General features: G+C 38.7%; 1 protein-coding gene across 2 annotated transcripts in view; it reads left to right on the top strand.

Moving 5' to 3' along the window:
- The window catches only part of LOC140333801 (E1A-binding protein p400-like), a 75,938-nt gene that overhangs the window by 51,558 nt on the left and 9,962 nt on the right, over window positions 1-14,418 (top strand). For both annotated transcript variants that reach the window (XM_072415711.1, XM_072415710.1), the window contains exons 34-45: window positions 6,113-6,199; window positions 6,358-6,489; window positions 6,734-6,778; window positions 6,882-7,035; window positions 7,962-8,203; window positions 8,924-9,097; window positions 10,558-10,605; window positions 11,582-11,718; window positions 12,362-12,418; window positions 12,837-12,915; window positions 13,270-13,482; window positions 14,260-14,305. In XM_072415711.1, the coding sequence (XP_072271812.1) occupies window positions 6,113-6,199; window positions 6,358-6,489; window positions 6,734-6,778; window positions 6,882-7,035; window positions 7,962-8,203; window positions 8,924-9,097; window positions 10,558-10,605; window positions 11,582-11,718; window positions 12,362-12,418; window positions 12,837-12,915; window positions 13,270-13,482; window positions 14,260-14,305 (1,414 nt within the window). The remainder of the gene's footprint in view (window positions 1-6,112; window positions 6,200-6,357; window positions 6,490-6,733; window positions 6,779-6,881; window positions 7,036-7,961; window positions 8,204-8,923; window positions 9,098-10,557; window positions 10,606-11,581; window positions 11,719-12,361; window positions 12,419-12,836; window positions 12,916-13,269; window positions 13,483-14,259; window positions 14,306-14,418) is intronic.

The raw sequence follows: 14,418 nt of genomic DNA, 5'->3' as shown, positions 1-14,418 counted from the left end.
CAGAGTTCTGAGTAAACAGCCCGTATAACCTAGAAATGATGTGAGAGGGGTGAGCAGTCGAGCTAATTAACTTCTCAAATTCAGTCAAGCCCCAATGTAGTAAGGATGATTCAGTAAATGAGGCTACAAACGAGGACGGTTGCCTGTATAAGAGCCAGGATAGCAACTTGCTTCTGTTTGGTAGGTCAAGGTAGGACATAGGGGGAACCTGTCCATTGAGTAATATACTCCTAAGATGATGATCATACAAGGCAGACCAAGATAATAAATTTGTGACTCGCATTGCTGGAGGAAACGCTGGGTTATCAAATAACAGGGTCATGGGGCCCGGTTTCATTGACAATTTACCAGATCTAAGGAGGATATCCCAATTATGTAGTAAGTCAGTGGTGAGTTTAGGTATAGGAAAAGTTAGCTTTAACAGAAACTGATCCATCCGCGGTAAGGATCGGAGACTAATTGGCGAGAGAGATTCTTCCAGCAGTACCCATACCTTCAATTCCCTGTTGTGAAACCAGTCTATTAGACATACTAAAACGGAAGCACTATAGTAGGATATAATATCTGGGGCCCCCACTCCTCCTCTATGTTTGGGCTTGACCAGGGTACTGAATGCTAATCTGGGGCGCTTCTTATGCCATAGAAATTTTAGAAATAACCTATGTATTTTACGTAAATATTCAATCAGCAAGGACATAGGAACCGTTTGAAATACATATAATATTCTGGGGATTGTGTCCATTTTAAGAGTGTTTATACGAGTGAACCAGGAAAGAGGCAAGGAGTCATATTTCTGAAGATCGGATTGAAGTTTACTATACATTGGGGAATAGTTGAATGTGAACAATTTAGGATAAGGATCTGATGTAAGCATTATACCCAGGTACTTAATGGCTTCATTGCAAATCAGAAAAGACGTATTAGTATGTATGGCTGACATTTGAGTGGAATCTAAGGTAACATTAAGAATTTCAGATTTGGAGTAATTTACCTTGAAATTACTATATAGACCGAATTCATCAAATTCTTTCAGTATGGAAGGTATCGTGATATGAGGGGATGGTATGCACATAAGCAGGTAATCCGCATATAATGAGAGTTTATATTGCGTGTCACCTACCATAAGCCCCTTAACGTCTGGATTGTGGCGCAAGGCCACAGCCAAGCGTTCCATAATTAAAGCATAGAGCAAATGGGGAGAGGAGACATCCCTGTCTTGTGCCATTCCTGATTTGAAAAGAGTCGGAGAGAGCGCAATTAGCCTGCACACGGGCTCTGGGTGAAGAATATAATGCTTCAATTCTGGAAACCATACTGGGGCCTAGGCCCACCTGACATAGATGCACATAGGAGCATCTGTAGATTTGGCAAATTGGGTTAGCAGGATAGTCTTAATGGTGTTGTCTCTAGCTTCCCTTCCATAAATGAACCCAGATTGAACCTTGTGTATCAACGAGGGCATGTGTGGTGACAGCCTATGAGCTATCAGCTTAGAGAATTATTTTGCATCCACATTGATCAGTGTCTGTAATTAGAGGATACTGTATGGTCTTTGCCTGGTTTGGGGAGGATTGTAATGTGTGCTTCCAGACTCTGTGATGGAAACGGCGTGTCAATAGATATGGAGGAAAAAACTTTAGTCAGGAAAGGGACAAGAGTAAGGGCATGTAGGTTATAGAACGGTGAAGTAAATCCATCTGGGCCAGGGGTCTTCCCGGTCGGTGTGGTGTGTAAGGCAGCAGAAACCTCTTCTTTAGTAAATGGGGATTCAAATTGCTGTATCACCTCAGGGTCTAGTGTTGGGAGAGCTGTTTTAGTTATATATTCTTGGGGGGGGGGGGTCACAGAAGTAGGGCGGATTTGATAGAGAACTGAATAATATTTGTGAAATGTTTGCAAAATCTCTTCGGGAATGGATGTCATCCCGCCATTAGTGGTCTGGATAGATGGTATACATGTGGTCGATGTGCGCGGGTGCAGACCTCATGCCAAAAGTCTGCCACATTTATCCCCATATTGGTAGATTAATTTGCGGAAACGATCCCGGTAGCCTTGGTGTGCTAAATCATATACTTTCAATAGATGGGTTCTAGCAGCTGTCAGTTCTAAAAATACATCAGAGGCCAGGTTTTGTTTATGTAGATGTTCCAAGGAGCAGAATATCTTGCGATCTTATCTTTTTAAGCCTGGTTACCTGTTGTATTAAGACCCCTCGAACAACCACTTTCATAGCTTCCCATTGCATAGGAAGTGAAGTGGGGTCCGAAACATGGTCCCCAATAAAATTGGTAATCGTGTCAAGAATCGCCTTTGCGCAAAGAGAATCTTTGAACAGGGAGTCATTACACTTCCATGTCCATTCTCTAGGGCCCATTTGAGGAATCTGAAGTGATAGGGAAACTGAAGAATGGAATGCTAAAGAAACTCCTTTAGTTCTGGATTCAGGATTGGAGCTATGACACCAGGTGGAATAATAGTGGTTGCGGAGGGGATCTTGTTGGATTGAAAATAGGTCTCTTGTAGAATTAAGATATTCACTCTCGCTTTGTGTTGAGCATATAATAATTGCGAGTGCTTATTAGGACTGTTAAGAACATTAACGTTAAGGGTGCCGGTTCTCAATATTTGTGATTGATTGTGTAATGATGACATGGGGGGGGGGGGGAGGGGTAAGGAAAGGGGCACCAGACGGGCTAAGTCCTCGTCTGTGGGGTGAAAAACGAAAGCGGGATCCCAAAGATCCCAAATCGTCGTCTAACAAGATGGTAGGCCTATGTGGGGAAAGTGTCTGTGTGCAGCAGAAGGAGGCAAACAGACAAACAAACACCAAGTGAACTAATGCGTCCCACCTGGGGGAACCCACAAAACCATAAGTAAAAGGAAAGATAGGAGTATTTACCAAGCAATTGAAGTATTTCACCCAATATTCTAAACATTTACATAAGCATATTAGCTAAAACACAAGGCAGGAAAACAGATGATATAAGTGTGTAAAGATCCATTCGCCAAATTCTAGCTAAAATAGACTAAGGAATTCAGGGAGTGGTATCTTCAAGTAAGCCTAAGCCATTACAAAAAAGATCAATGCACCATCTGCCCTTATTATAGCGGCATAGGTATCTCAAGCACAATAATAGGGCTGACAAAGTGGGTAAGAACACTACAGCTCAGGCGCCCACTGGTGACCCCAGATCGTGTCAGCCTAGTAATCTAGGAGGCATTCTAATTCACTAACTTGCTGTCAGCAGTGCCTCTAGTGGAGGATAGTGTCAAGTTATCTAGTGTCTAAAAGCTGAAAGGGTATAGAAAAAATAGACATAGCTACCAGTAGATGAAAAGTTTAACAATGTATGAGAAACTTCTTAAACAGGAACATAAAGTCTCTTCTTAAAGGCGGTCGAGCCACTCATCTAGATACAGCAGGTGGCTTTAAAAATCGAATTCGGTGGTAATCCAATAGCACATCAGGTGGCCTACAGAGTTTGTGGATGAATAAAGAGGGTAAATAGAAGGTTCCGATAACAACACTTGAAATAACTTGGAGGTCGAAGAAAACCTTCTTCAGAGTAGATTTACCAGGCTAGGATGTTGTAGAAGGAGGAGGAGAAAGGTGACCCGGTGATGGGTTTGGAGATCTATCAGGCGGATGTCGTGGAGGAGCTTGCAGTGCAGTGGGTTTGCTGTTGAGGAGCGAGGTCACTGTGGGCCATTCAGGTAATATGATGTCAGGAAGGCGTAGATCCCGCACAATTCGAGGTAAGTAGGATGTCTCACGAAGAACATAGGTTCTGCCTCCCGATCTGATGATGAGATGGAAGGGATATCCCCATCTATAGGGGATGTTCCGTTCACGTAGAACTGTTGGGAGCGGTTTAAGAGCCCTGCGAAGATCCAGTGTATGTTTAGAGAGGTCAGGCATCAATTGTATCTGCGCCCCTGCATATTCAATAGTGGGAGATTCTCTGGCTTTTTCATGATGTCTTCCCTGGTTCTAAAGAAAAGGATGCGACATATAACATCTCTAGGCTGTGGGTTTATGCTGCATGAGCCCAAAGTTCTATGTATTCTATCTATCTCTATATCAACATCGGATGGAACAGCAAGGGGTTTAGCAGAGACAAAATAGGCCACTGCCGATAATTCTGAATTGGGTATAGTTTCAGGTAAACCCCTTATATGAATGTTGTTCCGCCTGTTGTGATTTTCAGCATCACGTGTAATAAATACAACATATTAATTTGCGCTTCATGTCGTTCCAAAATGTCCGCATGGGACGTGAGTTGTGAAGAAAGATCAGCACATTGGGTTTGGAGAGCTGTAGTGGCACTGGTCACCTGTTGAAGAGATTGCTGCATGGCTTGAAATTCTGCCTTACAACTGGCTTCCAAGTGACCTATACTTTAATTTAGGTCTTGCCTGGTAGGTAAGGCTCTAAGGTGGGCCTTCCAATCCCACTCCTCTTCAGTAGCCATTGTAATTGGGCTGTGACTTCTCCAATGTAGGAGGTATACAAGAGTCCTCCAATGTAGGAGGTATACAGGGGCTGCGGATAGGAGAAGTAAAAGGTACCTCTGATGATGGTGGTGTAGTAGCCCCTGAGCCCTGTGTGTCAGGCTCCTGCTAAAAGCTGGCCTGCGGCTGTACGAATCATGTCTCGGGTGCCTGCGCGTTGGGTGCTGCTGAAAATCGAGCCCCCGGCTTTGAGGCCTTGTCGCGGACACTGCGGCCTTACCGCGGAAAAAAAACCTGGGGATGCCTCCAGATGAGAAATCGCCTCCTTGGGGGCGTCCCTTTTGTGCTCCTTTGGTTTTTGATCCCATGAGCTGTGGTCAGAAGGCGCTATAGCGCTTACACAAGCAGAATTCCCCCAGGCGGGATACGGAGCTCTGGATCTGTGTGTCCTACTCTGCGGCCATCAGGCCATGCCCATCACTACTGTTTTTAATGATTTACCTACCTAGCAAGTAGAGTCAGAATTTCTGGGGGTTTTTTTTCTATTTTTAAAGTGCCAATATAATATGTAAGGCTGTACATTACATAGGGGACAGTAGGTGACAAAACTACATAAATACCAAAAATAAAACTCTGACACAATAGAAGAAAAAGAATCATAATAGCTGGGCAAATATCTAACCTAAACTGACCTAAAGGAGATAGGAAATAAAAAAATATGTAAATATGTTACCTGCTGTTTAATTTTTACTCTTAGAATTGGAAAAGCACACAACACACATTTTGTATACTTCAGATACATTTATACACAAAAATCTCATATGATCTTTACCAAGATAAAGTAATTTCAAAAGTAACCTTAAATCCATTGAAACCTGTTTAGATTTAATTGCTCTCTTGAATTGTCACCTTGTGATATCCATTTGTGCAAACTAGAAAATGCCTTGCTGACACACATTGCACTGACTTGTCCTGCCCTTGCCACCATCAGGAAGCTAGTCTAGAGATATGACATGCAGCTCCTGTGAGAGTGCTTGCATGTGGACAGGGAATGGGTGAAGAAAGCTGGAGGAAATAGGCAGCCCTGAGGTGCAACAAAGGATTAAATAAAAACAAATAAAACCTTATGTTAAAGAGAATAAACATGACAATTCTTTATTATAGACAGTGCACAGAAAAGATGAAATGTCTTCCAGGTACAGCTTGCTGACACCACAGCATCTGTGTAATCTGTGTATGTGAGTAAAATTATACTGCAGTTCAGTTTTAAGATGCATTGCAGTGTTTGTTTTTTGCAACATGTCCTACATTTTTTCAGCACATACCAATAAAGCACATTGGTGTAACCTGAAATTTTACTGCAATGTACAAATAACGCTTTTGTTTTTTTTTCCTTGGGCTTTATTTCCCTCAAATATTGCCTGGTGAGAATCACTGAAACACATGAACCCACAAAACAAATAGGCTAAAAGACTAAGTAACACTGGAACCTTGTAATGGTATGTTTACTTCTGTGTGTGGTTAAAGATCTGAACATACACAAGATCTCACTATTGTTTCATCGGCCTTCTACATTTCAGTTTTACTAATGTAACCCTTATCAACTTGTTTATTCAGTATGTTTAAACCAGTAATTACTGTTCTGTTCCTTTATTTATAGCTTACCCCCATTGAAAAGTATGCACTGAACTACCTGGAGGAATTCTACACATCAGGAACTTCAGAAAACCCAGAAAGCCTAATAGAGGTTAGACTTGTGTGCTGTTATACTTGGTCTTTAGTGAAGAGCTTGATAAAAAATAATACTTTCATTAATTTTATTAGTTTGCTGTCTGTAGTAGTTGAAGCTTCAATATTACCCAGAAATGAATTCTAAAATAATTTTAAAAATCTTGTGATCTTCAGGAACAAAAAACAACCAAAAAGAAGTGGGAGTCCCGGCACCTTAAGGAGAACAAGGAGTGGGAAGAAAAAATGGCTTTGGAAGAAGCAGAGGAAGAACTTCTTACCTATACAAGAGAGGATGCCTATAATAAGGTAAATGGATATGTATTAAGGCATTGGGCCATCCAATGCAATTATAATGCTGCTTCCATTAGTGTCAGTTTGTAAAGTCACCCCTAACAAACTCACAGTGCAGTAATCATGGATTAAACAATTATTTTTTTGGTCCTGCAAAACAAGTTTGTATTAAAGCCTATTTAAAATGTAATGAATGTTTGGTTGAACCGCTTTTAGGTAACCAAATATATCAATGTGTGTTCTTTTATTATTCTACCAGGAGTTTATCTATGATAATCCAGATGGGCAAACAGAAGTGATGCCGGTAAGTATATTTGCTCTCATGTAGATTCGTTTAGGCATATACTAGCAATACATGAATTGCAAGAACTATATAACTTGTTATAAACTGTTATGTTTCTATCCAGATCTGGACCCCACCAACACCTCCACAAGATGAAAATGACATTTACATAGACTCGGTTATGTGTCTTATGTATGATACCAATCCCATCCCAGAGTCTAAGCTGCCTCCTGTGTATGTGAGGAAGGAGCACAAGAGACACAAGGCAGATCCAGCAGGTAATTATTGTTAAAAGTTAACCATGTAAAAAAAAACATTTTACTGGCTTTATTAGTTTTTCTTTTGTTTATTTGCAATCTAAGGAAGAAGGTATATCTTGCAGCCAATGCTGCTTTTTTTATTTTTAGGCATGCAATGACAGTCTTTTTTTTTTTTGTCTAAATGTGGAGTTGATCCTTTAGCTTGAATATTACCACAGTTGGGTTTATGCAGTTGTATATTTTTTCCTGGTCTATCCTTATTATCTTAGACACTTTAGTTGGATTGTTTAGGTCAGCATTTTTCAACCATTCTACCCCTGAGGAATTCTTGAAATATTTTTTAGGTGCTAATAGTAAATAATTAGAACTTAGTGGCAGAAATTTTATTAGTGGTGGTCAGAATACTACCTTTACAGACAACCAAAAAAAATATTGATATGATGCCACAAGCTCTATTAAATGGCACTGGATTTGCAGTGTTTCAAGCACAATTACATGGAACTCAGTTGGTGACATTTAGGGAACACCTAGGAACATCTTGAAGAACCCTGGTTTAGAGTAGCTGGTTTAGGTCTTTAAACTGCCTGAACTTCATACATTACACACTTAGAATATGGAAGAATGTTTTAAGGTCAGAAACTTGAGGGAGGTAACCTCTTTTCAGAGGGACCATGGTCTAAAGCAGGGGGAAATGTATCTGTCATCTAGGACCCACCACTTGCATCTTGTACAACTGATACTGTAGCAAAGTAAAAGAGATTGGTAAAAAGGGAAAAGTTCCCAGTCTCAGTGCTACTGTAGTCAAGGTGTGAATTAGTAAGAGAGCAATGTAATAGTTGTATTGATAAGTTTGAATAGATCACTTTTAACAGTACTTGGAAATCCAGACAGTTAGCAGTTAATTGTGACTTTTTGCAAATGTTGTTCTTTATTATTATATTTAGCTGCCGGGCGAAAAAAGAAACAGAGACATGGAGAAACAGTTGTGCCTCCCCGCTCACTGTTTGACAGAGCTACCCCAGGTATGCTGAAAGTGAAGAGAGAGGGGAAGGAGCAGAAGAAAAATATCCTTCTCAAGCAGCAAGCCCAGTTTGCCAAACCTCTGCCAACCTTGGTGAAGCCAGCAAATGAATCTGGCCCTGATAATCCTGAGTGGCTCATCAGTGAAGACTGGGCTCTGCTACAGGTGGGGGCACATTATATGAATGTCAATTCTAAGACACATTTTTATTAGGATTTTTTTGGTTGCTTAGTAAGATTTGTAATATGCATACAGAGCAATCATCAAATACGTGGCTTTAGTTGTAAGGTTGATAAACGTTTTGATAAAAAAAAAAATCTCCAATAACAATCTTGCTACACAAAAAAATCCTCAGTCTAACTTCAGCATTAATTAGCATTTTAAGGGGATCAACAAAAATCATCTTAGATATAATCCATATTTGCATAAAAGAATTGTAGCACTCTTTCAACAAAGCAAGTACTCTTGTTTTTAGCGACTCTGTATACTAAAATCTTAACAATCATCTTATCACCCTTTTCTATATCTAAAATATCTTTAACCAAAGTATGCAGTGATAGAGATAATAAGTATAGAAAACAATGGCCGTTATAAATGTATTAGCAGAAACCCAATATTTCATGACTGATTAGTAGATATATCATAATTGTCTAAAATCTGAAATGTTTTATCAGAAGCTAAACTCCCAGTGGGCTCTAGAAAAGAAGTTACTTGCAACTTTATTAATCAGACAACACTTTATTTGTGTGCCTAAAACTGTAATCCAGGCACAGAGAAACTGACAAAGCACAAAGTGATTTTTCTGGCTTTTACTTTTGAAATGACGCCGAATAATATAGAATATTAAAACCTACTTTGACAGAATTTGCCTCTTTACTTTTTCAGGCAGTTAAACATCTCCTGGAGTTACCATTAAATCTCACTGTGGTGTCCCCAGCTCACACTCCAAACTGGGATTTGGTCAGCGATGTGGTGAATTCATGCAGCCGAATCTATCGCTCCTCTAAGCAGTGTCGCAGCCGATATGAAAATGTTATAATTCCAAGGGAAGAAGGGAAGGTGTGAAACTGTTGCTTGATGATGATGATGATGATGATGATATTTCTTGTTAGATGATGTTTCATTTGATTGATTTGAAAAATTTCTGTCATAAAGGAACTATGTTTGACTCTAAAACTAAAGAAGAAAGGGTAAAATAATTTTATTTATCGTCTAATGCAGGGGTCCTAATGCTGGCCGGATCGGCCAGGGGGCGTTAGGTACTGCCGGAGCTCCAGTGCCGCCTCATTGCTGTTGCTCCCCTATTTACCACGGCCAGCGTCGATATTCCGCCGCTGCGGTAAATAGGGAAAGATCCCTGAAGGTAAATCCCTCTCCTCCTCAATGCATACGTACGAGAGGAATTTCACTTCAGAGGGTGTTCCCTGGTGGTGGGTGGAGCCATTAGGGCGGGTCCGGCCTAGTGTGCTCCCGCTCACCCCATAAATGGCCTAGTGGCCATAAAAACTTTGCCGACCCCTGGTTTAATGGCTCATTGTCAAAGTGACATTTTGGTGACCACCATCCCAGCAGATCCATTGTTCTCCCTTCATTTAATAATCGGTGCTTGAGAATTCTAGGCTTTGGCCTCAGATTCAAGTTTTGTTATTATACAGTCCCATTCTATAAATGCAACCTAGTGGGTGGGGATCCGTAAAACTACAAAAACCCAGAAAATGTCAGATTTTAGTCCTGGAAATTTTGATTAGAAATTTTCCTCTGATCAAAGCGAGGGGCATTGGGTAAAGCTGCTATCTTTCCTATGGCCTGTTTCTTTCATACAGGTATAATGTAGCTTTACATGGTAAAAACTTCCAGAATGAACAGGAAATTTTAGTCACATTTTAATTATCATGTTCTATAGTTTTAATTAAATTACCCCCTCCTCCTTGTTTTGCACTGACACTGCCTCAACTTTCCCTCCACCACTATAGCTTGCCTACCACAATAAACCCTTTTCCCCACTCAGTACCTTACATTCTTGAAACTAAATACCTTGCTGTGCTCATCACTGCATCCCACATTTTCCTACACTACACTCAGTTTTAAAGATTACACCTGAATCGAGAGACACATTTGTAATAATACAGTCTAACAATAACAATACATATGAAATACAATAAATATGAAAAAGTATGACAAGTTTTAACCTTTTTTTATCATGTCATTCTCTGGCTCATACATGATGTCATAAAAACATGAGTATGTTTTCTTGTTACAAACTTACACGTATATTTCTGAAGCAGTGAATGTGATATTCATCAGTGTTAGTAGTGGGTGGTTTCTGGTGCGTTCGTTTTGAATTAGAATGTTTAATTCATCTGCAGTGAATGTTTGGAACTGTCACATTCAGGGCTTTGTGTCTTGGTTAGCTTTTTTAATGTTTGTTTATTATATCCCTAACTTTACCTGTTTTGTGGTCACATTTTCTAGTAAAATTAACTACTGATTTTTTTATATCATGTTTTTATATCATGAAGATCATGTTTGAAGCTAACCCGAAGAAGAAAACAAAGAGTATTTACAAGGTTTGTTGTTAACTTTTTGAACCAAGGACATATTTTTACTTTTATGAACAACTATTCTAATAACACCATAAGCAAATTTACCGCATTTATTTCAGGCACTTTTATATTTTTGTAAGATTGCATCAAATCAGAGAACTTTAGCTTGATTCATTTTATTGAGCAGTAATATAGTAATATATTTTTTGAACAATCTGTTCAAATGAAATAAAAATGTTATAATTTCATATACACTTCTGCATATTTAATTCTCGTGAATTAGGAAATGGGGATAGAGCAGATTTGATATTAGTAACATCATGTTACATGCATCAGGGCTGATGGCGTAGGTGAGTGGACAGCACTAAAGGGTCATGTAGTGTACAGATAGATGCAGTATGGTACATTTCAGACTCTGAATAGTTCAGTGGTAACAGCTATAAGGGTCATCTTTCAAAAGATTAAAAGGGTTGCTAGATTCAACTCTGGTGTTGCCAGCAAAAGAAAAAAAAATTTACTCATGTAGGTTTTATCATTTTATAGGTTTTAGCATTAACCATATGAAATCCAGATTCATGTTTTGAAAATCCAAGTCCTTCTCTGACTCTGGGCAATTCTTTGTTTAATGGCTTTTATGGGAAACTATATATGATATTAAGCCTGGTCAAATAGGTGAGCCTTTTCATGGGAAAAATAGGAATAATTCAGCAAAAATAAGATATAGAAATTGTAAAACAACGTATGGCAACCCTAAGGAACCCAGAAACTCAAAGTTAAACCAGAAAGGGTGTAGTCCCGTTCTTTAATGTATTTACTGTGGAGAAAGAAAAGAATGGAGAACCAATGGTAAAGGAAGACCGTTTCCATTATAGATGCATGAAAATGTGTTTAATCTTTTTTGCTTTTGTTTTGATTGACCTAAAAAGTAACAATTTATAGAAAAATAATTTTGCATAAAATATCATACATGGTGTTTATTAGTTTATCTTTTCAACTTCAGACAAAGAACAGTCGACCACTTCGGACCAGTCAGATTTATGCTCAGGATGAAGGTGTGACACACACTCAGCTGTACACCAACCGCTTTGAGCTGATGAAAATGACAGCGGGAAAAAGAAGTCCACCAATTAAGCCACTGTAAGTATTTAATTCCTACACATTCAAGGTAATGTTTTGTATTATTGTGCTTGGTGAATGTCTTAAAATGAACTAGAGGAGGGAGAGCACTTCCAATATGTGCACCTATGCACAGGACATTGGCACATTCTGGCAAACTTACTCTGTGTCGTCCTGTTGCCCTGATGCAATTCCATGCCTCCTCACTCCATTCTACAGCCTCCTGTCTTCCCAGGAGCGTCTGCTGGTATCCACAACTTCCTCCCATATCAGCAGGCCAGTCTATGGAGAGGCAAGTCTCACCTACCTCCCCATTGCTTAAGGGACTGTAAACTATACTGCAGATTTGCAGGCAGCGGTACCACAAAAAAGCTAATGGTAAAGTTACAGTTCAAGAATTGTGTTTAGCCAGAAGCCATGTTGTACAAATGCTTTTTAATGAAAATCATAATTAGTAGTTGGTGATATTTAGCTGGACTTGTGTTATGATATTGAAGACTATTTATCATCCACATCACATGAAAAGCCCAATTGAATGTAACTACTTCGAGCTTTTCTTTGATCTACATGAAAACTTTCCTAGATAAAAATTAACTTCCTCCATTAAACTGAAAATAAAGCTTGTAATTCTCCAAACCCATTTTCTCTTTTTTGTGTTTTTCAGATTGGGGATGAATCCATTTCAGAAGAACCCAAAACATGCTTCTGTTCTAGCAGAAAGGTAATTTGAACAAATACATTTTTTCTCCCTAGGTGGCACTCACTGTGTGAACGCTGCTTTTTGAACATCCTTTCAACATTTCAACTTGGATAGAATTTTGAAGTACAATGTGTATTTTAAATTATATATGAAAATTAGAGCAAACAAGATTGTACGTATAATATTTTAAAATGTAAACTAAGGTACACTTTTTTTATATATAACTAGATCTGAATTTTAAAAGAATGCAGATTTTTAATAGATTTTAAACCCCAAAATACATAAGATATCCAAAGTCTCTTCAATTGTAATATTAGGTAAAAATTTGACCAGATGATACCTAATGCACTCTATATAAAATATATTTTCTAACATTTAAAAATAACTTTGTCATAATGTTTTTAACTTTTGACATTGTTAAAATTGTTTTTGTCTTCAGTGGAATAAATTATGATAAACCTCTGCCACCAATCCAAGTGGCTTCTCTCCGAGCTGAGCGGATTGCCAAAGAAAAGAAGGTATACTGCATGCTGATTCATTTTTACACGGGCTGATGCTGATGAGGTGTCATGTTTAAAATAGATAAACTATTTGTTTAAATATTGGTATATATTGTCTTACTACTTATATGTGTACCTGTCGATAACGTCCGTTCCTTCTAAAAATTAAAGTTAGAGTTGTCCTTTGCTTGCGTTATCCAGTGACTTGTCCCCAGTGGAGTTTTCATAAAAAACAGACATTGGATAATTCATCCCCACTGATGTCCCAAAAGTTAAATACCAGTTTTGTGTGGACTATGTCCCTAAATACCAGCGTTTTGTATTGAATTGTAATGCACACAGAAGCAGGAATGCTAATTTTGTATATTTTAGGCAATCGCTGAACAGCATCATAGGGCACAACAGCAGGCTGGTCCGCAGACTCCGCAACAACCACTTCAGAATGGCCAACAACCATCAGCTCCATCTGTTCAGCCTGCCCAGTCACAGCCTCAGCAACAAGTGGTTCAACCACAGGTTGTTCAGCAGCCACAAACTGTAGTCGCCAGTCCAGTTGGCACCAGTGTACCAACCACTGCAGTCCTGGTATGTTTTTGTGACTATATATATATATATATATATATATATATATATATATATATATATACACACATATATATATATATGTACGGAAATACAAACACTGTTTGGATAACTAAGATTAACACACAGCAACTAATCACATTTTATTTGTCTTTTATTGCCTTGCCATGCTACTTGTGTGCACACAAGCCCCTCTTTGAACAAAGTCATTTACACTGAGTACTGTTGTACAGAAGCATTTTAGTTACTTCGCATATGAGAGCTGTGTTAAACATTTAGAAGCAGATAAGAAAACTTTATTTTAGTGTGTAGGTTTAAAGAATCCTGTAGGTTTAAAGAGAATTTATCTCCCATGCAACACTTGTCCTGCATACATTTTTTTTCTTTGATTTATGTGTAATGCTCCTCATTTTGCTCAGTCATGGTAAATTCCCACTGTGTCACTGAATGCTGAAATGTAAGAGGTCAGTGGAGTAACATGACAGCATTTTCCTCCATACAGCACTAGTTTTTTTTTTTTTTTTTTTTCTTAGGAATTTTCTTTTACATTAAGTTAGGGATAGATTTACTTTTCCACATTCACCAAATGTTTACAGGTAGTCAGTCACTTCCTGTATGTTAAAGAACATTCACCAGGTAGATCTACCTGCAGTATATATTGGGTAAATTTCACATTCACTGCTTTTTAAATTTAGTATTTACCTTTCTATCACTTATAAACAATTTCAAATGTTTTTAAATGTGTTCTATTATTCTAAATGGATTATCTGCGTTTTTTAGGCTGGGACTATCAAGACTGCAGTAACAGGAGCAAGCATACAAGCTGGTAAGGAGCATTTTACAGTATATTGGCTCAGAATATATGGTGTGGGATAAAAAGAATGTTTGTTCTGATAGGGTGAGCTTAGAACACTGATGGTTCAAGGCATTGCCCAGTAC

Source organism: Pyxicephalus adspersus, chromosome 6, assembly GCF_032062135.1.
Source record: "Pyxicephalus adspersus chromosome 6, UCB_Pads_2.0, whole genome shotgun sequence".
Taxonomy (NCBI): Eukaryota; Metazoa; Chordata; class Amphibia; order Anura; family Pyxicephalidae; genus Pyxicephalus; species Pyxicephalus adspersus.
The sequence above is the reverse complement of the archived record's forward strand: the minus strand, read 5'-3'. Positions and strand labels throughout refer to the sequence as shown.